We start from the raw sequence: 27,246 nt of genomic DNA on the forward strand, positions 1-27,246 counted from the left end.
TTAGATGGGGTCAATTTTACTGGTTAGGTTACTTTAGTTTTATATCAATTAAGGTTAATAAGTTATCTCTGATCTTCTGATCTCTTTCAGTTAAACATTTTGTGAAGAAAAAAACAACAGATGCCGTAATTATGGTTTTTTTCCTTTTAGCATTTGCAAATTTTTCAAAATGAAATTATGTTCACATAGACCCACCTCTTTAAAGGGGCTTCTGAAAGCTTACCCCTACAGTTCATGAACAATTTTATCTTCATGTTGATAATCTTGCCAAGTACCTATTAGAAAAAATTTCCATATTTGAAATTAATAGCTAACACTTACTGAGCATTTACTATCTACCAGCTACTACATTAATACTTGACATCCGTTATCTCATCTGATTCACACAACATCCTTTTGAGGTAGCTACTTTTACACAGCTGAGGCACAGACAGATACAGTAATTTGCCCAAGATCACACAGTAAGTCATGGCAGAAGTAAGATTTGAATCCACACAGTTGATTTCACTGCCCAAAGGTTATGCTGCCTACCTTTTGCCTAGTGTGACTTTCTTTATTGGTATCCAAATTTCCTTACTACTGAAGAACAAGTAAAATAATTATTAGAACCTTGACTTGAAAGACAAAGTGTGACCTCACAACAACGATGGCAAGGGTGCCCTGATCCTTTTGGAATTTCATCTACATTGTAAAAGATGTAGGAAGGTCTTGGCTACATACAGATAAAATACTCTCTTTTCTTTTTATTTCCCTAGAGCAGCGGTCGCCAATCTTTTTGGCAACAGGGACTGGTTTTGTGGAAGACAATTTTTCCACAGACCAGGGTGGGGGGTAGTTTTGGAATGATCCAAGTGCATTGCATTCACTGTCACTTTATTTCTATTATTATTACATTGTAATATATAGTGAAATAATTATACAACTCACCATAATGCAGGATCAGTGGGAGCCCTGAGCTTGTTGTCGCTCACTGGTAGGGTTCTGATATGAGTCTGCAAGCAACCGATTTATTGCGGTCTCTGTTCAGTCAAACCTCTCTGCTAGTGATAATCCGTATTTGCAGCCACTCTCCAGCACTAGCATCACCTCTTCAGCTCCACCTCAGATCATCAGGCATTAGATTCTCATAAGGCATGCGCAACCTAGACCCCTCTCCTGCACAGCTCACGGTAGGGTTCGCGCTCCTGAGAATCTAATACCACTGCTGACCTGACAGGAGGTGGGGCTCAGGTGGTAATGTGAGCGATGGGGAGCGGCTGTAAATACAGAGGAAGCTTTTCTTGCTCACCCGCCGCTCACCCCCTGCTGTGCGGCCTGGTTCCTAACAGGCCACGGACCGCTACTGGTCCGTGGCCCGGGGTTGGGGACCCCTGCCCGAGAGCACTGAAGTAGGAGAATTATTAATTTTGATAGTCCCCACCTCCATACAGGCAACAAGTCAGTGAAGATTTGAAAGATATTAGACAACGAAGGACATAGGTAAAAGGAGAAGAATAAAACAGATATATGGAAGGGAAAGGATACAGGTTTGAGGAGAAATTAGAATGTACAGACCAAAGATTTAAGAGCTTTGAGTTTTAAGTCCCGTTCTATCACTCCTATTAGCTACAATGGAGGCTGCTGAGCCACTGTTTCTTCCAAGTGTTAAATGAGACACTGACCATTTTTTCCAGTAAATTAATTTGTGCTTTATAGCACAAATTTACAGCATACATTTTCTCTATAGTAAGAAATAATATGCTATGTGAGGTTCTGAGTTGCTCAGAAACCAAGTATGCTACTATTACCAATGATGTAAGCTGGAATGCAATTCCATATTTTATATTTCTGTATAACCCATACTTCTTATTCCTAAATTCTATGTTTGCGTAAAAGCTTCAGAGGTAAGCAATTTTTTTTTGGATAATGAATCCCCATAGGATTCATAAGGGAATGAATCATACTACCTCCATTCCTCATAGGTATGATTACTGATCTCTGTTCTCTAGAGAATAATATGAATAGTGTGTCTAAAGAAGTTCAAGTTTGAAGGTATACAAATGCAGAAAGAAAGAATGAGGCAAGCAAATCAGCTGTGGAATGAAGTTTGCCCTGATTATACACTGAATAGGCAGAATGGCAACGGGTTTCCAAAATTATTTGTACACGTTAATAAATGCATTTATAACACATACCTATCACCCATTTTTCCTATTTGATTTGAAAAGGCAAACTAATTTCTGAGAGAAACATTTTGAAATTTTGATAGAATATCCACCAGTATGACCCAGCTTGATCATTTACATTTTCACCAGACTTCATATCTAATTACTTTCGCCTGTTTCCAAAAGGAAACTGTCAAAGAACAAATAGTTTCCTCTTCTGAGAATATTTTTTGATGTGTCTTTAAAAAAAACAGTATTGAGCAATTTCAAACAGAAGTATCCCCAAATTTTAAACATCATCAGGAAAACAACATAGCCTTCCAACATAACTAGCTTATTCAAATGTAACTACTGAAAGCTGCATCACAATTTGAAGTTTTAAAATTTTCAGTACAAGGATAAGCCGCATAATGTCCTTTCAGAGTCTGCTATCTGTCTCCTAAGGTTCATTCTCCTCTACGTGCCTAGGGGAAGAATCTTGTGACTAGGTGCAGCTGGCTGGCTGGCTGGCTGGCTGGCTGGCTACATTCTGGTCAGAGGGATGCAACTGGACGGAATATGTTTGGGGTTGGGCCCTTGTTCTCCCCTTCCCGCCGCAGAAATACAGAGATGATGTTGTGATCTTAGACTGCTGGAAACAAGCTGCTTCGTGAGGATGGCTGAACAGTACAGAAGATGTCTGAGTCCCTCACGTGTGGAGCTGCCTTGGCAACTCCAGGTGGCTTACACTTGGATGGGGAGATGACAGAAATCAACTTCAGGCTTGAAGGTACTGTTACTTTGCTCTTGTTACAGTGGCCAAACCTCTTGAACATAGCCTTCATGTTCTTTCTTCCACTAGCTTCACCTGTTTGGTTAATGTTACTTATTATACTTTAAGCTTATTAGACTAATTACGCTTAGACATCAGCTTCTCCAGAAGCCACTCTCCACACCTGGGGTAAGAAAGATGATGATGGGAAGAGGCTTGTATTAGTTAGCTCAGGCTGCCATAACAAAACACTGGGTGGCTTGAACAACAGAAATTTATTTCATGTCAGGGTGCTGGCATATTGTTTCTGGAGAGGGTTCTTTTCCTGGCTTGTAGATGGCTGCCAGGTGGTGGTGTACTCACATGAACTCTTTTTTATGTTTGTGAGGAGAGAAAGATCTCTCTTCTCCTCTTCTCATAAGGCTATCGATCCTACTGCATTACAGCCCAACCCATAGGATTTCATTTAACCTTAACTACTTCCCCAAGGCCCTATTTCCAAACACAGTCACATTGGGGATAGGGCTTTAACATATGAATTTTGGGGGTGATGGGGACAGCAATTATGTCCACATTAACACCTAACCTGGTACTGCCATAACACCATAGGCATACTTCCATCATTTCATTTTCTACACTGAAATATGACAATCTACTTAGAATGTTGTATGAAAGAATCAAGAGCAAACATTTGATTATACTTGAAAACATACCTGAAAAGATTATAAATTTCAAACTAAAAGAAGTATATATCATATAATATATATATATAATATTTAATAAAATATGATATCTTACAATCAATAACTGTGCCATCTTCTGTGCTTCTCTTGTCAATGGATCAACAATAGCAATGACATCAAAGGACATATCATTCTCCTGAGAATTTATCTTTATAATGCTAGAAAAATAAAAAATAAGATGAACACTGATCAGTTAAGTTTATTCAATTGCCTAATTAATCTTAGCTACGTACTTTCTTATAAATTTCTTTCTTTTTCACTGGATTAAAAAATCCTGGTTATTTCACAGAAGAAAATGCAAATTTAAAAGTTTAATGTTTGCATTCACTAAATTAGAAAACTGCAAAGAACTAGAGAAAATGAAAGTAAGAAATTATGGACGAATGATTTTTTAAAAACTCTTCAAAGAACAATACTATTATAGTGAAAAAACTTTATAATTTTAAGCCCCCCAAATTCTCATGGATCATACAACGTAAAAAAATAAAACAGGGGCTTCCCTGGTGGCACAGCGGTTGAGAATCTGCCTGCCAATGCAGGGGACACGGCTTTGAGTCCTGGTCTGGGAAGATCCCACATGCCGCGCAGCAACTGGGCCCGTGAGCCACAACTACTGAGCCTGCGCATCTGGAGCCTGTGCTCCGCAACAAGAGAGGCTGCGATAGTGAGAGGCCCGTGCACCACGATGAAGACTGGCCCCCGCTCACTGCAATTAGAGAAAGCCCTAGCACAGAAACGAAGACCCAACACAGCCAAAAATAAATAAATTAAATAAATAAAACAAAGATGCTTCTGTGTTAAATATATTTTCTCAGATTTGAGAATGACAGAATTAACTATTCAGTACTTCTATTAAACTTACTAGTTTTAAAAACCCAACATATTATAACAGGAAAGCTCAGGGGAAAAACACCCAAATTTTTCACGTTATTTTGACCTAAGTCATCCTCTCCACACCTCCTCCCCTCTGACCTTTCCGTTTTTGTCTTTCACTGATCTAAGTTAGAAGACGGACTAATCTTTAAAGGAAAATGTTGGGAAAATCATTAAAAGCACAGAAAAGGCCAGTAGGAGATAATCCATTCTATATTTAATTTAATGAAAAGTTTAAAGGATATATTTAATGAAAAGTACAGAACAGTCCAATTGATTACTGTTTTAACACTACAATAACATAGGAAATCAGTTTTTCTGGAGATGTATAAATTAAATATCTTACATATTACAAAGGTAAAAAGATTTTACCAAATCAAACTGTACCCCTCTAAGACTACAGGGATCTTAGTCTTCTTTGGTACAAGAAGACTATAAATATCTAGACTTCAGCAGTGAAATAATTTCTCAGCAATCAAATAAAAGCTAATGTAAAATTCACTTCAAAAATGGGTCTTCTGACCTAGAGAGATGAAAGACATTTTATTTTATATGCAGTTGATAAGAGTTAATAATGTTTAAACAGGAGTGTCAGAATCAGACAACAAATCCTGGTAGATAATTGCTGCTAGAAACCAGGGCTACAAATCAGATGTTTTAAATTAAAGAGACTATCTACAATGGTTAATTCCTTTAGTTTTCTTGGTGAAAATTTTACAAATTACTGTCATACTTGTAGCACTAGTCAAAACTGGTTGTTTTCTATATGCTTCATGAGACATTACTATGGCTAAAGTAGGCATCTGTTGACAGCTACTTTAAGTTTTTTCCCCCAGACCACTACCAATTCTGTGAGGTTCTGTGAATCAGAATCCCATAGTTCCCATCGTCTGTGTAGTATGTGTGTTGGTTAGGCTGAATGACATTTTCCAGAATTCCCTTTCCTTCATGATTCTGGTGGGTGGGCCAGAAGAGAGATTCTCAGGATATCTGGAGGGCAGGAGGGGGCGGCAGCCATTCTCTAGCTCACACACTTTGTTACTGATCTGCTGACTCAACATCGTTGGCATGAGGCCCCCACTGGTTCTACCTTCCCCAAGATCCTCCTCCTACCCTCTGCCTCCTAGGTCACGTATGTGTGTTTAGCATTGTGATAGGGCTCCCATCTTCTGCAGGACACCTGCTATGCACGAAGGTCAGAGGCAACAAGAACTGACACAGGTTTCAGTCCATACTTGTGGGATTCCAGCTTGCTCTTGACAACTCTCTCTTGCTCTCTCCCCTCTTGACAGCTACCCCTCTTCCTAATGGCCTGCCCTGTGAACTTAAAGTTCCAGTATCAGAAGCCAACAGCCTTACAGAGACTACTTAACCAGCTCCCACAATTGTGTAACGTCAAATCCTGTAACAATTCATTCATTCACGCATACATACATACATGAATTCTTATCTATACACTTCCCAATATACATATGCATACATATATACCACACACGCACGTGTGTGTGCAACAGTGATTCTACTGCTCTGATTGACCCAGACTACCCAGCCCGGCATTGCTAATGTGCTTCTCTCTTTTTCTAGGCTTCCAACACAAATGAAATCCAACGAAGTCATTGTTTCTTCAATAAATTAAGACCTTCAATCAGATTATCATTAAGTCTTGCTGACATGGATCCTACATTTAAGGTAAGTATTCACATTTCTCCCCTGATTAATACGAGTTGATTTTATGGCTTAACTTTCAGGTTCAACCTTAGTGCTCTTATTTCCAAGTTGTGAGAAGCACCTTGTTATTTGTGTAACGAATACACATAGCTACAATGCATTAAATAAATATCTACTATACTTAAGACAGTAGGCCTGAATCTCATAAAACCCCTGAAGGGTAGGGATCATCATCTATATTTTATAGACTAAGAAGCTGAGGCTAAGAGAGGTCACATAGCTAGGTAAGTGGTAGACTGGGATCAAAAAGCTGTTCTTTTTTTTTTTTTGACAAGAAAGCTCATGCTATGCCATACAACCAAAGTCGATGTGGATAAATAGATCACACCAACATGTGTAAACACACAGAAGGAAAAGTTAAATACCTAATTATACACATGAACTCAGAAAAATGGAAGATTACTGACTTTGCATTTTAAAAAAGGCAGGCATTAGATGAATATATATTATTGTATAAACACAGATGCATACCAATACACATATACTACAGATCCATTTATAAATATTTGTAACAGTGCCCAGAAATAAATAGAAAAGAACTGGAGAATTGTAAACCACTGTCACAAAGTCACATCATATCCTTCTATATAAAAGAAGGCTTAAAAGCAGCAGGACACGTTGATTGATGTGAGAGCTAAAGAAAGAAAGCAGAGACTACAACAACAATAACCTATGAAAGACCAAATGTTTCAGACATTCAATGTGGGAGTAAACAGTTCCAACATATCAAAATTCCTAAGTATAACATAACCATGTAACAGTATAGTGATTAATGTTTGCAATGATAGTTGTCACTAATTTGTGTTAAATTATTTCAGCACATGGTATTTAGGAAATCAAAGACGTTTGCAAAAAGAATTCTGCTAAAAGTGTTTAAAATACTTAAAATGAAAAGTATCGAATCTCAGTTCAGTTATCTGAAAAAAATAAAAACTTCATTCCCAATAGTGCTAGATAATTTCTCTTTAGAAAGTAATTTTTCCTAAGAATGATACTACTATACATGTGTGAAGACACCTCAAAAGATAGACCTTCTACAGCCAAAGAACGTGTTATCTTGTAATAGAGTAAACAGAAGCAATATAAGATCGCATCTACCATAAAATCAGAAAACTTAGAAGTGCCAGCCACTTTAAGTTTACGATAAAGTAATTTGTCTCATTTTAGCTTTATAAGAGCAGTGATTAGAAAAAGAAAATAAAACATGTCTATAGTTTAGTTACATAATGTCTAACTGATTCTTTTTTCCCATTCTAAGTGGTCCTTAATTTTTAAATTAAAAAAAAAAGTCCCTGCTGGGGACTCAGATTATTTTATGTACGTAGATAGAACTTGATGAATTTTATTTCAAATATCTTAGAGGGGAAGTATTATACAGTAAAAGTATAAACTAGTTTATTATTCTAAAACAGTATTTCTCTGATGGCTCTTTTTGGAAACCTAATTTTTATGAAATAATAAATTTCTAACAAAAAAAGTGTTCCGTGAATAAGTTACCCAACTGTTGAGTTTACCAAAAATGAACTTTTCTTTTGTTTTCTTTTAGCCACACCACATCTCATAATCGTCAAAATGTTGATGCACACTGAAAATCTCACTCCTCCACCCCAAAAGATTCAGTATTCTCTAAATTTACTTGACTACAGTTTTTCCCTCAGAAGATATCTGTCAACACTTCAGAGTAATGTTCCATAAAACACAGTTTGGGACATTCTGTTGTACATATCTACACTTTATTAAGCAGAATTCTTCAGTAACTGAGCCTTTTATACATTGAGAATATAAAGATATTATTATTTATAAAGATTATACTGCAAAACTTCCCAATGATCTTGAATGTGGAAGAAAGATGAGAATAAGACAAATCATACTAGATTTAACTTACTTGAAACTTCATATCCTATATATGTATCTGTGTGTGTATATATATATGTCATTTATTTACTAGAATATAATTAACTCAAATTTCTTTTCCCTATCTTGTCAAATACATTTATTCTCTAACAACTTTTAATTCTACTTTAACTTTTGCTATATTGTGAATACATATGGTAACCATAATTCAGTATAGGATGCAGTGACAGAAAAAAAACAGCACTAATACATCTTACCTGTGATTCTCCTCAAGAAATGTGACGTCATACCGAGATGCATGTTTAGGTAAAGAGGAAAGAAGGGCATCGATTTTCATAACAAGGTCACTCAGGCTGGAGAAACAAGATAAATGAGTTTTGGGGGGGAAGAAAAGTCCATATTTTATGTCACAATTAATGTCTCAAGAAAGGGGAATTTAATGTAAAATATCTCCAATAGACCAACTGTATATAAATGACCTTTCTTCCAAACTTGTATAATTTGTCAAAGTAAAATGACTGCTGCTTCTAAGGTCATCCTATTTTTTCTTATCACTGATATGGTATTTAAACACATAAGTGTTCCTAATAGTATCTATAAGCATATGGAGAATCATTCAATTCAAGTCCATATTTGCTGAGTGCTGGTTATATATCCAAGCACTGGGACCCATGTAGGAAAGAAAGCAGCGCAGGAAGAACAAAAATTAAATGATAGAATAACTACTTTCAAATAACTTTTAATATAGTTAAGAAGCCCAGATTTCTTTGGTTTCAAATTCGTTTGAAAACTAAAATTGTACAAAATAAATACCTGGATTAAATATAACCAAATTAAAAAATCCATAATGGGGAAAATGTATATGTTCAATGATATGCTGGAACAGAAAATGTTAGCTGAACTTTAAGAATAGGCATCTCCATTTCATAAACAAAGAAATTTAGAGTCAGAGTGGTTGAGAACCTTGTCAGTACTGTCAGCATCTCTCTACTATAACATGTTTTGCTGGACTATAGGTCCTGTACACTGTATATTATTTTTATTTGTAATACCTACCATATCTTTCACAGAGCATTACATTTAATGGCCACTTAATAAACATAAAATAAATGGGTTAATCCAAACCATAATCTACTCGTAAACTTTCTTAAGGTATTTATTTATAGGCCACACACTCTCTAATACGTAAAATTGTAGGCACGTTGGAGGAAGAGCAAACATAAATTAAAACAATCATATGAAAAGATACTCAACTTTACTAGAAGTCAAGGAAGTGCAAATTAAAATAAGATGCAATTTCACATCCATCAGATAGGAAAAATTAACAGGTTGCGTAACACCAAGTATTGGTGACGACCTGGGGAAACGAACTCTTATACGTTTCTGGTGGCAGTGTTAATTGTTGCAACTCCTTTGAAGGATAGAATTTAGCAACATCTGGTAAAGCCGAAGGTACATCTGTCCTACAGCCCAATAACAACACTCCTCTACTCTAGAGAAACTCACACATTGTACAAGGACACATGTAAACCAGGTTCATGATAGCATTTACATAATAGTAAAAAACTAAAGCCAAGTTAACTGTACTTCAGTAATGGAGTACATAAATGAACTGCAGTATATTCACAAAATGACATACTAAAAAGAAACTGAAATGAATAAGCTCGCTCTATATACATGAACGTGGATAAAGCTCTTATGGAGGCAGACTGCAAAAGGAGCCTATGTATAACAGCATATCTCTAAAAAAGTCAAGACTTTAACACAAACACTAATAATAGATACTTACATATGAAGCAAAAGTATAAGCACATATATGGGAATCGTGCACACAACATTTGAGAAAACGGTTACCTCTTAGGGAGGGAGGAGAATGGGACGATCAAGACAAATAAAATGAAATATTAACATCTACAGTTTGGTAGTGGTAAGCAAATGGTTATCATCTGCTGTTTTTTTATATTCTCTACATGTCTTTTATTGTATCTTCTGTGTGTATCTGAAACATTTTCTAACCTTAAAAAGAAAAAATCGGATACAAAATACCAAACTCTAAAATGAATTGCTCTTACAATTTTAAATACTTACTTCTTTGAGTTGACTTCTATATTTTCAACAATGTCTTCAATTTTCTCTACTAAATTAGTCAATGTTATCTTTTCCAACAAGTAAAAATCTTCTGCACAGAAATCTTCATCTAAAGGTCCTAAGAACTTAAAAGCAGTTATATTATTGTATATCTTCCAAAAGATACCAATTTGGGACAAGTATTTTCTTATCAAATAGATATTTCTTGAAGCAAATATTGATTAGAGATTAAACAGATGGTGGCTATTAATCCCACCATTTACTAAGTCCCCTGGGAAACAAGAGAAAACTATTTCCTCACTTTGATATTATAAATAACATTTGCATCAATACCAAAATCAATGTGGCAAAAAAATCAGCAAATTATTTCCATTTGAAAGTTTTACTTTGAGACATAATGCTTCCAAAAACAAAAGCTTTTCATTCTAAAGTAAGCTATCAAAGCAACTGTCTATATTCCATAAGTCTTTTAATTTCAGTATTTTCCTATTTAATCTGTAAATTGTAGTCTACACTATGTAGATATGAATTAATATATAAACAAGGCATAAAAGAGCAAAAACCAAGAAACAAATCCCATAATTAATAACACCAACCAATCTTCATCTAACTGATGCTGTATAAACTGTTTGGAGCACAGCAAGGTCTTGTAGGTTAGCTTTAAATCAGTAACTACAGAGCGGGGAAGCGGTAAAATTCCCAGATACCTGAATTTCTCAGGCTGGCTATCCCACCACAACCACTCCAACTCTACTGCCGTTATCATTTTCTGGAACAGCTAATATGTGCACCACCTTAATGTTATTAACATAAGCCTGATGTAGAAGGTGAGCCCTGACACAGTCTTACGCACTAAACAATTAGACTTAATGACAAACAACTAGAAAACATGTCAACCGGAATGAAATGGTTGCAGTGGATTTTTTTAAATTAATTAATTTATTTATTTTTGGCTGTGTTGGGTCTTCGGAGCTGCACGCGGGCTTTCTCTAGCTGCAGCGAGAGGGGGCTGGCTATTCTTCTTTGCGGTCTCTAGGCGCACGGGCCTCAGTAGCTGTAGCATGCAGGCTCAGTAGTTGTGGCTTGCAGGCTCTAGAGCGCAGGCTCAGTAGTTGTGGCGCACGGGCTTAGTTGCTCTGCGGCATGTGGGATCTTCCCGGACCAGGGCTCGAACCCGTGTCCCTGCATTGGCAGGCGGATTCTTAACCACTGGGCCACCAGGGAAGCCCTGCAGTGCATTTTCTTACTCCCCTTCATATGCTTCTACAATTAATATTTTCTAAAAATTAATGAAGTATAGTTCTTGAATCTTTTCTCATTTGCTCACATCAAAGGTGATATTAGTTGGAACGTTGGCATCCAGCTAAATAAATACCACGTTCACTTTAAACATAAAACCTGGGCTCTTAAAAGTACAAAAAATGGGCACTGTGTACGAAAAGTACACATATAAACATTTCATTTCCTTAAGATTTGCTATCATTTTTAAGGTAACTTTCAAAGCACTTTTAATGCTGTATCTTTTTGACTGTGAATAGGAGAGGCCTGGAAAAGAGCTGAATTTTATCTATACCACTTCTAGTGACTTGAGTAGTTTTGTTAATAACTTAGAATAAGGAACTAAAATCTCAAATTATTTTCCTAAGGGATGAACAAGATTGGGTATCTTTACTGATTAAATTCACCAGAGAACCAGCTCTATTGCACCTATGTAAGTTCAGTGTCAAAACAGCTAGCAGAAACTTGGTTCTTCTGTGTCTTAGTTCTTCTACTTAAAGATGAATATGATGTTTGTGGAATAAAGCAACTTAAATAGTATAAAATCACATAATGACCAAATTGGGAAATGGAACATTAAATTTGAAAATCACGTAATAGTACGATAAAACCTATCTGGAGTTTAAATCTTTACAACGTTTTGGAAATGTGATTTTTCAGTTATACAGAACAACTGCTATAACAGAAATGCATTACCTCATTTGACAGATCATTACAATTTTAGAAAACTCTGTTAGAATGTTCTTCCACATACTGAGCTAAAAATCTCTCCCCACTCGTGGAAGTTGGATCAACTGGGCTTGATTCGATACTGACCCTCAATGAGTACAACGCAAATCAAATCTATAAATGCACCCATATTTCCCATGATAGCCTTCAAATATTTAAAGAGAAAACAGAAGTTAATATTTACTGAAAATTTACTCTGTGTCTGTTCTATGTGTTTTATGTGTAAAAGTATATTTAATCTCTCTGGCAACTTTAAAACAGACTATTACCTTTTCCATTGTGCAAATGAGGAAACCAAGTCTTGCAAAGGTTATACAATTAATGGTGCAACCAGAATTTGAATCCAGATTCGCCTAGCTAAAACAAAAAGGCCTTGTTTGTTTCCCTTCTCTCTGCCACACCACGTCTTTCATCAATTTGTAAATATGTAACATGATAAAAATAAATATAATTATAGCAATAGCATTATTTAGGGTTTTGTTTAATCTTAAAATATATAGATTTTTAATTCTTTAGCATGGCAGTAAGAAAGTATGAGATCATCATTACACCCTAGTTTTGATCATTTATAAACAATTTTAACTTTGAATATGTTTCAATTCTAATGTAAATATTTGGACAGGTTCGAAATGAAGATTGATTCTAAAATGTCAGAATTATTTCAATCATTAACTATCTGGTCAGAATTATAACTATGTTACAATTGTCATGACTATTGTGTTTCATAGCAATGCTATAGCATTACATTATAGTTCATAAACCATAGTGCTTATTTTCAAACATATCATACTTTTGTATTCAAACCACAGTCCTACAAATAAAAGGATAATCAAAATTACAATTTTCCATTAGTCGACACAAAAAGTCAATGTCATCTGACTTACTATCTCTCTCTAGCCCCAACCTCTCCCCGAATTTAACTCATACGTTCAGCTGTCAACTCAACCAGTCTACTCAGAGGTCCAGAACTGAACACTGAACTCTTAATACATCCAGAACTGAATCCTCTATCTGCCCTTTCTACTCCTTCTGAACAAGCCCACTCCTCCTGCAGTCTTCCTTTCCTTAAAACAGCGGCAGCTCAATTCTGCCAGTCACGTAGTTCTCTTACATCCCACTGTAAATCTGTCAGCAATTCCTGGTCATCCTCCAAAATACATCTCACATCTACTTCTCCCTACTTCCACTAGAGCCATTCTGGTCCAGGCCACCATCACATCTCACTTGGACTATTGTAATAGCTCCTAACTGGTTTCCTAACACCTACAGTCTATCCTTGATGTAACAGCCACTAGTGATCCAAATGAAACGTCAGTTCATGTCAATCCCCTGCCCAGAACCATTGGCTTCTCAACTCATTCAGAGTAAAACCCTACCTGACCTGGCCTCCAGGTACCTCTCTCCTGTTCTCTTCATATCTGCTGTTCCTAGAACACACAGATGTGAGCTCATCTCAGGACCTTTGTACTCACTGTTCCCTCTACCTAGAACATTACCCTTCCAGATATGCAACACGGCTCGCTCCCTCACCTTCTTTGGTTCTCTGTCCAAATAACACTTTATCAGTAAGGACACTATTTTTTTTCAGTCCCTGCCCACCAAAGTGTAAACGCCACAGAAACATGTTTGTTCACTACTATACTCTCAGATTCTAGAAGAATGTTTGGTTCATGGCAGATGCAAAATTACATCTAAATGCTTTTGTCAATTTCAAGGACAGTGAGAAGAAAACAGTTCTAAGAGAAATAAGTTGAACATAACTATATTTGTTATCACTAATATTGATAACAATATCTGAATTATATTAAACAATGACAAAAGAAAACATAGGGTAGCTTTCCCGTAATGTATCAACATAACCAAAAGGCAAGGTAACAGATACAGCAGGCTGTAATTTTTTCTTTTTATCTCTTAAAATGCCTGACAGAGCCGAAGGTAGCCATATACTTTGAAACTGTTCTAAAAAGTTAGATTTCTTCCCAAAGCAACTGTTGAAAAAAAAAGCAATGCCATTTTTGGGCTTTCACATAGCTCATTATCAAAATTCACTAATATTTTATATTACTGTAATAATAAGTGGCAACTGTGGTCACCAATTGTAAAACAGCCCTGTACACAGATGAACCCGCGTCTATTTTTAGGAGCTAACACAGTTAGCTCAAGAACTGTTACGCTGAAGTGGAAATATGTGACTTGTGGATGCTTGTGGATATGAGTCCCTCACTATTCTCCAATTTCTATTATTTATAGATTCAGATAAGAAGGAATAAATAAGCATAACTTTAAGGGAATGATGATACAGGAATGAAGCACGCAGGTGAATAGAGCTCATAAAAATGTAGAAAACAGAGAAAACACTACAGCTTTGAAGATGATTTAGGGATACATAATCTGATGCTTCAAGCAGAGATAATGTCAAACACACTGCATCAGTTGATTTCCAAATATACCTAAGCACCAGATTCAATTTTTAAAAACTTAAACCATTCCTGAGAAAACCAGACTATCATACTAAAAAATATTAATAAATAGCTATCATCCACTAATTTTGTACATATCTATTAAAACTCCCTAATTAATCAGAAACACATTTATGATATAGTAAGAGAAAAAAGTATGATATAAAATTATATATGTATAATAGCATTACAATTATGTATTTAAAAAGACAGACATGGCCATGTAGAGTAGAAAAAGGTTAGATGGTAAAACAATAAACTATTAATAATAAATTTTATTAGGATGGTGGGAGTAAGAGTGATTTTTACTATAGATTTTAAAAGATTATATTAATAAATACGACTTTATAGTTCAAAACTTGCAGTATTGTTATTTAACATAATCAATTGTAGAAAAAAGCTACAAGAAGAAAAAGATGTCAGAATGTACTTTTTACACCTACTTACAACACTGATCAATCACAATGTTGTAATGTATACAAAATAGTTTGTTCTAATATTTATATTATAAAAGCTATCCCCAAAGAACGTCCTTAGCCGCATTCGATGTTATCACCAATGGGAGGGAGGGGTGAAGAAACAGGTACTGTGCCACGAACTGGACCTCTCAGTGGCCATTTTATTTACGCTGAGACCTGTCTGGCGTGTCTAGCACATAAGCACTGTCCTCTGTGTATGTTGCATCAGGTGTGTTGTGACAGAAAACGTTTGACACCCCCGTATCACAGTGTCACTGAGAAAAGTGAGCAATTGCTTTTTTTACTTACTTTCCCATTGCTGACAACACCTATTTCTCCAGGACGCAATTTAAGTACATCTTGACAGAACAACTGGTGAGTTCGAAAAATATTCACTCCAATGGTATTATATTTTTTCTCAAAAGCATTTTTATTCATTCCCTAAGGTATAAGTTAAGAATGATAAAACCAGTAAGAGAACAGTAAATACATTAAATAATTTTTTAAACATAGCCTACTTTAATATATTAGTATAAAATGTAAAATTATATTAACTTGTGATTTTAAAAAGTACTATTTTGTTCTGAAACCACATTTAAAAAAAGAATCCTTCTTTAACAAGGCAATTACAGTATCTGTAAATCCTGTTACAAGTAGATACAGTTTGCTACTCATTCTTTGAGAATTTGGGGTGGATTACTGATTAGTAAAATGCTAGGAAACATCAATTTAAATACAATTTAACATTAAACAATGAAATACAATGTTTATTAAATTCTGAATTCAGTACCTCCATTTTGGTGTGTTCAACTAAAAAAAATACTGTTCAAAATAGAAATACTCTGCTCATTCCATTATACCAATCCCATGAAACCAATTTAGTAATAGTGCATTTAAACTCTGAAATACCAAAGTAATCTTTGCCATCTCAGTGTGTATCAAACTTTAATATGCATACAAATCACCTGGGTGTCGATCCAGGGAGGGCCTTACATTCTGACTTTCTATCACGTTCCTGGTACTCCTGCAAGGTCAGAAATGTTCCCCTGCGCTGTCTAACACACAGCCACAGATGGGTACTGAGCGCTTGAAATGTAGTATGACTGAGAAACTGAATTTAAATTTAAGTTTAAAATAGCCACATGAAGGTAGTGGCTACAGTATCAGACAGTGTAGCTCTAGATCTTTACTTCCAAAACCTCTGTCTCAGTCAACCCCTCTCTGACCACAATCTGCTGACCTCCTAGCTCATTCATCCCAGCGTCACCAGACCAACCATTACTCAACCCTTTAGTCCACTGACCCTACCACTTATTTACTGTCCATCACACTTTCCATATTATCATTTTCCTCCTAACCAAGTTATACCCCAGATCCCTTTACTATAACAGAAACATTCCATGCTCACCTCCCCTGGATGCTTTCCCCCCCTCAGTTATTCACCTGGCAAAACCTCAACTCTGGTTAAACACATCTCTGCTTACTCTGCAACTGGATCCAAACAGCTTTAGGGCAGCTGGAGAAAAACGTGCAGCCAACATTGATCTCACTTTCAATTTATGGTCATCAACCTCAAGTGGGCCCTCAGAAATCTTACTATAATGGTTTTAATTCACTTTCTCACTCTCAGAATACTAGAAAAATATTTGACATTTTCTCCTCTACCCTCGAACCTCTGAGAGCACCTACTCCTATTCTAATACTTAGCTAATGACTTGACCTTCTTTTGAGAACAAAATCAATCAGAAGTAAAGTACTCATCTTGCTACCACCAAAAAAATCTACCCCATTCTTCAGCCAATACTTACAGCTTGTGCACTGGGTCCCAGCACCTCTTAGCTACGCAAGAGCTATCCTCCCACTTTGCTCCGCTCCGTTTCATCTTTTCTCATTTTCTGGATGGACTGTTTTCATCAGCATACCAAAAATAAGTGAAATCCTTCCATGACCTCAAGCCCTATTCTAGCTACAGAATATTTCTCTGTTCCCCATATAGGAAAATTCCTTTAAAAAGCTACCTATACTTGCTGTCTCTGTTTCCTGATTTCCTATTCTCTCTTGAATCCAGTTCACATTTATACCTATCACTTCACTGAAACTGTTCTTATCAAAGCCACCAATGACCACCTTAACAAATAAAATGGTCCATTATGAACCCTAATTTCAAGAAATATGGCATAGTTTATCATGTCCTCCTTGAAATACTTGCTCCAGGTGGCTTCTAGGATATTACACTCTCCCGGTAATCTTCCTAACTCAGTGGCTGTTCCATCTGTCCCCTCTACTGGATCATCCTTTTCTTGCGTTCCTCTATATGTTGGAATGTTCCAGGGCTCTTTTTCAGTCCCTCTGTTCTCCAACCCCTGCCCCACTCACTTCCAAGGTATTTCATCCAGTTTCTTAGCTTTAAATTATATATAATGTTGATGACTCTCAAAACAAAACAAAACATTATACCCTCCATTGATTCCTACACTTATTTACTAAATTGTCAACTCAACATCTCCACTTGAATGTCCAACAGGCATCTCCAACTTAACACATACAAAACTTAACTCTTGATCCCCTATGTATCCCAATCTTCTCTTCATCAAGACCTCCGCATCTCAAAAAAAAGACACCACAATTCTAGCTGTTCAAGACAAAATCCTTCAGTATTACTTTCACATGTCACATACAATTGGCAGCTCTTCAAGCTGACTACAGTTTTAACAGATATTATGTATATACCATCTCACCATGTCCACCACCAATATCTACTCCAAGACACCATTATTTCTTACCTGGATTGTTGCAATAGCATTCTAATTGTTCATCCTATTTCCACTCTTGTTTACCTACTATCAAATCTTCACATGGCACCCAGAGTCATCTTTTTCAAGATTATTTATCTCACAAGATTCCTCAATGACTTTCCATTATACTCAGAAAAAAATTCACTTCCTTACCATGGCCTATGAGTGCTTGAAATATCTGGGATTATGTCTGCAAACTCATTTCCTACTAGTCTCCCCATCACTCTACTTTGGTCATGATGACATTCCGCCTATACCTCAAACCTGGCAAGACTGTCTCTGTGTCAGGCCTTTAGACCTGCTGTGTTCTGAACCGGGTATATTCTTCTCTGTAAGAAAGTCTGTAGACTTTCCATGGCTTGACTTCTCATTTCATTCAGAGCTCTGCTCAGACATCAGCTCTTTAGAGATGACTTCCCTTGACCACTCCAGCTAAAAGAGCATCCCTCAAACTGCTTACTTTCTTATATTTCTTTATATCTTTCCAATACCACTTACCTGGTCTTTCCCATTACAATGTAAGCTCCATAAGAACTGGGACTCTATCTGCCTTGTCCATAAGTATTATCTCCATTGTCTGGTAGACAATCAATCAATATTTTTTGAATGGATTAATGAATCTTTCTTCCAGAGGATCAGCTTCTGTCTAGAATTTTCCCTGTACTGGACCCCTTGAGTGAAATAACTGAGGATTATTCACATAATCCTTTAACTCCTAATGCTTCACATAAGTCCGTATCCTAACTAGAATGCCTTTAACTTTAAGGATCATGAAGTAGTAGCTGAAATATATGAAATTTGATTTAAGTGCCTCTATGCAAAGCTGTATCATGTAACATGCATCTTTTCCCACTGCAAAGGAAAGTTTATTATCCCCGTTTGATTATACTTAATGATTTTTTAACATGATATCTCCAAGCACACTGACTTATACTTTTGAAATATGCAAGATACTTATTTATTATTTCAAACAAATAGCTACTGACCTCAGTAAGGAATCTTTTAATTTTATCTCCAGAGTAAATAGCTGTAGCAGTTTCTTCCTCTGCCAGTTTCCTGAGAAAGTTTCTCAAAAAGCTGTTTTCCAGTGTAAGAAAAGCTGCCAGAATTCCTCTGGAAATAGCTGTGTTATCTTCATCTATTTTTGATGTAGGATTATAAATAACTCCCAACCGACCATGAACACTTATTTCCTGCAAAACACATTTATAGGTGAAAAATATCAGCATCTTACCTATCCTTTTACATCTGAACTTTCTTCTTTCCAATTAAGTTTGCTCGCTTTACCATACAACATCTTTCACTGCCTTCCTGTTGAATGTACTGAATGCGGTATACCACTGAAATAGTCTAAAAACAATCACTTTATTAACTAATTCTCTCCTCTTTGCATCATGATTCTTTTGGCCTCTTTTTGGATGTGTGTGTGTAAACTAACACACATAAAAATGCACAAAATAAAACGGTAGAGCTCAGTGATTTAACCCACAAAATATCATCCAGGTCAAGAAATAGAGCACTGCCAGCAACCCAGACATCTTTCATATCCCCCGCCAATTACTTCACCTTCCCACTTTCCTAAAGACAACCACTATCTTGTCATTCACAGTAATAACATTTTTGCTTTTCTTTGTATTTTACCACCTATATTTTCATCGTGAAACATTTAATCTACTTTGAACGTCATAGGAATGTAATCATACACTATATATTCTTTTGTACTCTTTTTCCATTCGATAGTGAGATTCACCAACACTGTTTGGAGTAGCTATAGCTATTTTTTTTGGTACCATACAGAATTCCATATGAATATACTCTCCTTTATCCATTCTACTGACGCTAGACCTTTGAATTTTTTTCACTTTGGCACTCTACAAACACAATATACATATCTTCAACTTTAGAAGATGTTAAAGAGTTTTTCAGGATAGTTAGACTAATTTTTACTCCCACCAGCGACATATGAAAGTCCCACTACCCCAGAGCCTCATAAACATTTTGTATTGTCAGATTTTTAAATTTAAATCATTCTGTTGGATGTGTAAAGATATCTCATTAGGTTTAATTTGCTTTTTCTCATCACTAATGATATTAAACATTCTTTAACATTTTCATTGGTCTCTTTTCTGATTTGTCTGTTGAATCTTTTGCCAGTATTTCATTGGAGATAGTTGCCTTTTATGTTCTGAGTTATAAGGGTTTCATTTCTAAGACTTGAGTGCTTTTTTGGTTACCCGTATGCAGATAACTTCTGCTAGTCTGTGGCTTGACCTTTTATTCTCTTGCTGGTGTGTTCTGACAAAAAACAGTCCCTAATTTCAATGTAGTTGCATTTACTGGTATTCTTCTTCATTGCTACTGGGTTTTGTGTTCTGTTTTACGAATCTTTCTCTTCTCTCAAGTCCTAAAGATAACCTTTGTTACCTTTGAGAACCTTTATTATTTTGCTTTTATGTTTAGATCTCTATCCATTTGGAATTGATTTCTGAGTGTGATGTGAAAAGAAGAAAGTTTAAGAGACCACCCTTACTGCTCTTTAAGGTCAACTCTATCAAAAAGCACGTGTAGTATATACATGGGTCTGTTTCTGGATTCTCTATTCTTTCACTGCTCTATTTTTCTATCCAAACTGTTTTCAGTTGTATAGCTTTATGAAAGATCTTGATACCCAGCGGAGCAATTATCCTACCTTCCTCTTCTTGAAGAGTAACTTAAGTTATTCTTGGTCCTTTGAATCTCTATATAAATTTGAGAATCAGCTTGACAATTTCCATAAAACACACTCAGATTCATATTGGAATTGCACCTAACCGATACATCAATTTGGGGAGAACATCTTTAAAATACTGACTCTTTCAATTCATGATTATGGTATATCTCTCCACTCATGTAAGACTTCTGAATTTTCTCTCAATATTTTATTGTGTAAAAGTCTTAAACATATTATGTTACATTTATTCCTAGCATTTGACATTTTTGATACTATTATAAGTGATATTTTTATTTAAAATGCATTTCTTATTTGTTGCAATGCTTAGACTTAATTCTGGTATACTGACCTGTTAGGCAGCAACCTAGTTAAACTAAAAAATGAATTCTAATAATGTTTTGTGGATTTATATGCATTTTCTGTATAAACAATTTGGAAAAATGACAATTTTAATTTTTCCTTTTTGATTTTTATACTGTTTATTCCTTTATTCACTTGTTTAGGATTTTTGCACCTATGTCCATGAGGAAGAGTGGCCTACAGTTTTCCATTCTTATATAATGCCCTTTTATGCATTTGGTTTTGAAGTAATGCTGACCTTGTACAATGAGTTGAAATGTATTGCTTATTTTTCTATTCTCTGGAAAAAAAATTGTGTTAGTATGGTCATATAAGTCCGGGGTTTTCTCTTTTGAATATCTTAAATTACAGATTTAATTCCTTTGATAACTCAAAATGCCTTCTTCCTACCTCTGTCATGTCCACAGCATCTTGAGTAACATCCCCTCTTTCTATCAGACAGATTGGGTCTGCTTCTCCATATTTCTTGACCAGTTTTACCATGTGTTTCTATCAATTCTATTAGTCTTTTCAAAGAACCAAATGTTGGCTTTGTGGACCTTAACTACTGTATGTCTTCTATTTCATTACTTTTTGTTCTTATCTGTATCTCCCTTTTCCTTTACTTTCTTCGATAGAAGTTTAAGTTGCTGTTTTTAAATTTTAAGATTTGTGCTTAGATGACTGATTTTTCAACTTTTCTTTTTTTCAGATATAACCTAGTTTTAGTTGTATCTGTCAAGTTTTAATGTCATTCAAATCTTAATTCTTTCAAAAAATATTTTCAAATGTGCATTTTTGTATCAACAGGTTACACAGAAGCATTTCTTAATTTCCAAATATACAGAGATGTTCTAGTTTTCTTTTCGTGATTGATTTCTAACTTAATTACACTGTGGTCGAAGAATATACAGTTGATCTTTCAGCAACACAGGTTTGAACAGCATGGGTCCACTTAAAAACAATTTTTTTTCAGTAGTAAATACTACAATATTACATGATCTGTAGTTGGTTGACTCTGCAGATGTGGAACCTTGAATACGGAGGGCTGACTATAAGTTATAAGTGGATTTCTGACTGCACAGAGGGTCAGTGGCCCTAACCCGTGCATTGTTCAAGGGTCAACTGTACTTTGCATAATTGAAGAAGATATAACAATTGTGAATATTTATGCACCCAACATAGGAGCACCTCAATACATAAAGCAAATGCTAACAGCCATAAAAGGGTAAATTGAGAGTAACACAATAATCGTGGGGGATTTTAACACTACACTTACACCAATGGATAGATCATCCAGACTGAAAATTAATAAGGAAGCACAAGCCTTAAATGACACATTAGACCAGACAGACTTAATTCATATTTATAGGACATTCCACACGAAGCAGCAGAATACACTTTCTTCTCAAGTGCGCAGGGAACATTCTCCAGGAGAGATCATATTTTGGGTCACAAATCAGTCCTCAGTAAATTTAAGAAAATTGAAATCGTATCAAGCATCTTTGTGGACCACAATGCTATGAGATTAGAAATCAATTACAGAAAAAAAAAAAAAACTGTGAAAAGCACAAACACATGGAGGCTAAACAATATGCTACTAAACAAACAAGAGATTACTGAAGAAATCAAAGAGAAATTAAAAAATACCTAGAAACAAGTGACAAGAAAACACGATGATCCAAAACCTATGGGATGCAGCAAAAGAAGTTCTAAGAGGGAAGTTTATAGCAAAACAATCCTATCTCAAGGAACAAGAAAAATCTCAAACAACCTAAACTGACACCTAAAGCAACTAGAAAGAACAAACAAAACTCAAAGTTAGTAGAAGGAAAGAAATCATAAAGATCAGAGTAGAAATAAATGAAATAGAAACAAAGAAAACAATAGCAAAGATCAATAAAACTAAAAGCTGGTTCTTTGAGAAGATAAACAAAACTGATAAACCTTTAGCCAGACTCATCAAGGAAAAAAGGGAGAGGACTCAAATGAATAAAATTAGAAATGAAAAAGGAGAGGTCACAACGGACACTGCAGAAATACAAAGGATCATGAGACTATTACAAGCAACTATATGGCAATAAAATGGACAATGTGGAAGAAATGGACAAATTCTTAGAAAGGTACAACCTTCTAGGACTGAACCAGGAAGAAATAGAAAATATAAACAGACCAATCACAAGTAATGAAATTGAAACTGTGATTAAAAATCTTCCAACAAACAAAAGTCCAGGACCAGATGGCTTCACAGGTGAATTCTATCAAACATTTAGAGAAGAGCTAACACTCATCCTTCTCAAACTCTTCCAAAAAACTGCAGAGGGAGGAACACTCCCAAACTCATTCTACAAGGCCACCATCACCCTGATACCAAAACCAGACAAAGATGTCACAAAAAAGGAAAATTACAGGCCAATATCACTGATGAACATAGGTGCAAAACTCCTCAACAAAATACTAGCAAACAGAATCCAATAGCACATTAAAAGGGTCATACACCATGATCAAGTGGGGTTTATTCCAGGAATGCAAGGATTCTTCAATATACGCAAATCAATCAATGTGATACACCATATTAACAAACTGAAGGAGAAAAACCATACGATCATCTCAATGGATGCAGAAAAAGCTTTCGACAAAATTCAACACCCATTTATGATAAAAACCCTCCAGGAAGTAGGCATAGAGGGAACTTACCTCAACATAATAAAGGCCACATTTGACAAACCCACAGCCAACATCGTTCTCAATGGTGAAAACTTGAAACCGTTTCCACTAAGATCAGGAACCAGACAAAGTTGCCCACTCTCACCACTATTCAACACAGTTTAGGAAGTTTCAGCCACAGCAATCAGAGAAGGAAAAGAAATAAAAGGAATCCAAATCAGAAAAGAAGAAGTAAAACGGTCACTGTTTGCAGATGACATGATACCATCCATAGAAAATCCTAAAGATACACCAGAAAACTACTAGAGCTAATAAATGAATTTAGTAAAGTCACAGGATACAAAATTAATACACAGGAAATCTCTTGCATTCCTATACACTGACAATGAAAGATCAGAAAGAGAAATTAAGGAAACAATCCCATTTACCATTGCAACAAAAAGAATAAAATAGCTAGGAATAATCCTACCTAAGGAGCCAAAAGACCTGTACGCAGAAAACTGTAAGATACTGATGAAAGAAATCAAAGATGACACAAACAGATGGAGAGATATACCATGTTCTTGGACTGGAAGAATCAATATTGTGAAAATGACTATACTACCAAAGCAATCTACAGATTCAGTGCAATCCCAAACAAATTAACAGTGGCAATTTTCACAGAAATGGAACAAAAAATTTTACAATTTGTATGGAAACACAAAAGACCTCGAATAGCAAAAGCAGTATTGAGGGAAAAAAACAGAGCTGGAGGAATCAGGCTCCCTGACTTCAGATCTTACAACAGGGCGACAGTAATCAAGACAGTATGGTACTGGCACAAAAACAGAAATATAAATCAATGGAATAGGCCAGAAAGCCCAGAGATAAACCCACACACCTATGGTCACCTAATCTATGACAAAGGAGGCAAGGATATACAGTGGAGCAAAGACAGCCTCTTCAAAAAGTGGTACTGGGAAAACTGGACAGCTACTCGTAAAAGAAAGAAGTTAGAACACTCCCTAACACCATACACAAAAATAAACTCAAAATGGATTAAGGACCTAAATGTAAGGCCAGACGCTGTAAAACTCTTAGAGGAAAACACAGGAAGGTCAAAAGGGTGGAGTCCTCATAAATGGGATTATTTGACATAAATCACAGAAAGATCTTTTTTGACCCACCTCCTAGAGTAATGAGAATAAAAAGGAAAATAAAGAAATGGGACCTAATGAAACTTAAAGCCACAGCAAAGGAAACCATAAACAAGATGAAAAGACAACACTTAGATGGGAGAAAATATTTTCAAATGAAGCAACTGAGAAAGGATGAATCTCCAAAATATACAAACAGCAGCACATGCAGCTCAATATCAAAAAAACCCACAAACAACCCAATCAAAAAACGGGTGGAAGACCTAAATAGACATTTCTCCAAAGAAGACATACAGATGGCCAACAAACACATGAAAAGATGCTCAACATCACTAATTATTAGACAAATGCAAATCAAAACTACAATGAACTATCACCTCACACAGGTCAGAATGGCCATCATCACAAAATCTACAAACAATAAATGCTGGAGAGGGTGTGGAGAAAAGGGAACCCTCTGCACTGTTGGTAGAAATGTAAATTGATACAGCCACTGTGAAGAACAGTATGGAGGCTCCCTAAAAAACTAAAAATAGAACTACCATACGACCCAGCAATCCCACTACTGGGCATATACCCTGAGAAAACCATAATTCAAAAAGATACATGCACCCCAATGTTCACTGCAGTACTGTTTACAATAGCCAAGACATGGAAGCAACCTAAATGTCCATCGACAGAAGAATGGATAAAGAAGATGTGGTACATACATACAATGGAATACTACTCAGCCATAAAAAGGAATGAAACGGTCATTTGTAGAGATGTGGATGGATCTAGAGACTGTCATACAGAGTGAAGTAAGTCAGAAGGAGAAAAACAAATATCGTATATTAACTCATATATGCGGAATCTGAAAGAATTGGTATAGACAACCTTATTTACAAAGCAGAAATAGAGACAGACGTAGAGAACAAATGTATGGATATTAAGGGGGAAGGGGGAGGTGGGATGAATTGGGAGATTGGGATTGACATATATACACTATTGATACTATATATAAAATAGATAACTAATGAGAACCTACTGTATAGCACGGGGGACTCTACTCAATGCTCTGTGGTGAGCTAAACGGGAAGGAAATCCATAAAAGAGGGGATATATGTACACGTATAGCTGAGTCACTTTGCTGTACAATAGAAACTCACACAACATTGTAAAGCAACTATACTCTAATAAAAAAATTTTTTTAAATAGTTACTACTGATGCAAAAAAGCAAAAGAAAATTTCATGAGATTTGCTTTATAGCCTAGCATCTACAAATGTTTTTTAAACGTTACATTTGTGCTTTGCAAGAACATATACTATGTGTACTTTTCTATCAATATCCATTAGGTCAGGTTTGATTATTTTATTATTCAAATATTCTATACATCCCTACTGATTTTCTGTGTACGTGCTTTACTTGTTATTGAGAGAGGTATGTAAAAAAAATAGTACAAACTGGGGGCTGGTAGTCCAAGAGCAGTGTGCCAGCACGGTCAGGTGCTGGTGCGGACCCTCTTCTGCAGTACATTCTGCCGATTTCTCCTTGTATCCTCACATGACAGAAAGAGAGAGGGCTACCTCTCTGACCTCTTCTTGTAAGAGCAATAATCCCATTTATGAGGACTCCACCCTTTTGACCTAATTACCTCCTAAAGGCCCCACCTCCAAATATCAGCACATTGAGGATTAGATTTTAACACATAAATTTTGGGGGGACACAAACATTCAGTACATACACACTATTAGACGTGTAAATGTATGTCCAACGGCAAGGACTAGCAAAGAACATATAGGGCATGAATCACAGAAGACATGTAGGTTTTTCTTTTCCTGGGCAAGGTTACCCATTCTACATGGAGAAAGAATTTGAATTCCTGTCTTAATCTCCTTAGCACCATGTTCTAACCAAGTCAAGGTACTGAAAATGTTAACATGAAGGGAAATAACGATTTAATGCATGTTCTTCATATTGCTTTCTCGAAATTACAACAAATTAGAATTTTTGTAGTAAGAGTGCCTAAATACTCACCAGGTGATTTAATGCATTAAAAAGCAGTTTTCTCCCAGATGGTTTGTCAAAATCAGCAATAATCCAGAAAGTAACCGAAGAAATTACATCATCTGAAAGTTTCAAACAGTTTAGTCAAACTAATCCTTCTTAAAATCAAACTAAAGACAGGGACATTTCCAGTTAACAAAATACATAAAAACAGTAACAATTTTTAAAATGAATCTTTCTGAAAATAAGCAAATATTGGTAAAAATTACATACACACAGAGTGAAATACACATAAAAATGTTGAAAGCGTAATAACCTTTATATAAACTCAGATACCAAAAAGAAAGAATAGTCCCCGAGAAACACATCTGTGAGATACTTTTGCCAGTAGGGAAAACTGTATCATGCTTATCAAAGTTCTACTGTTGCCAAGCAAAACTGCCTTCCAGCTACACTTGTAAAAAAATAATGGTATTTGTACCTCACATATATGTAAAACTGGATAC

General features: G+C 35.8%; 1 protein-coding gene across 1 annotated transcript in view; it reads right to left on the reverse strand.

Moving 5' to 3' along the window:
* UGGT2 (UDP-glucose glycoprotein glucosyltransferase 2) overlaps positions 1 to 27,246 on the reverse strand; it is a 165,058-nt gene that overhangs the window by 47,034 nt on the left and 90,778 nt on the right. The window contains exons 20-26 of the mRNA XM_024755268.1: positions 26,771 to 26,862; positions 18,887 to 19,093; positions 15,415 to 15,546; positions 10,182 to 10,306; positions 8,351 to 8,446; positions 3,694 to 3,796; positions 196 to 275 (exon numbers count right to left, since the gene is read on the reverse strand). Of these exons, the coding sequence (XP_024611036.1) occupies positions 196 to 275; positions 3,694 to 3,796; positions 8,351 to 8,446; positions 10,182 to 10,306; positions 15,415 to 15,546; positions 18,887 to 19,093; positions 26,771 to 26,862 (835 nt within the window). The remainder of the gene's footprint in view (positions 1 to 195; positions 276 to 3,693; positions 3,797 to 8,350; positions 8,447 to 10,181; positions 10,307 to 15,414; positions 15,547 to 18,886; positions 19,094 to 26,770; positions 26,863 to 27,246) is intronic.

This window comes from Neophocaena asiaeorientalis, unplaced genomic scaffold (assembly GCF_003031525.2).
Source record: "Neophocaena asiaeorientalis asiaeorientalis breed wild unplaced genomic scaffold, Neophocaena_asiaeorientalis_V1.1 scaffold141, whole genome shotgun sequence".
NCBI lineage: Eukaryota > Metazoa > Chordata > Mammalia > Artiodactyla > Phocoenidae > Neophocaena > Neophocaena asiaeorientalis.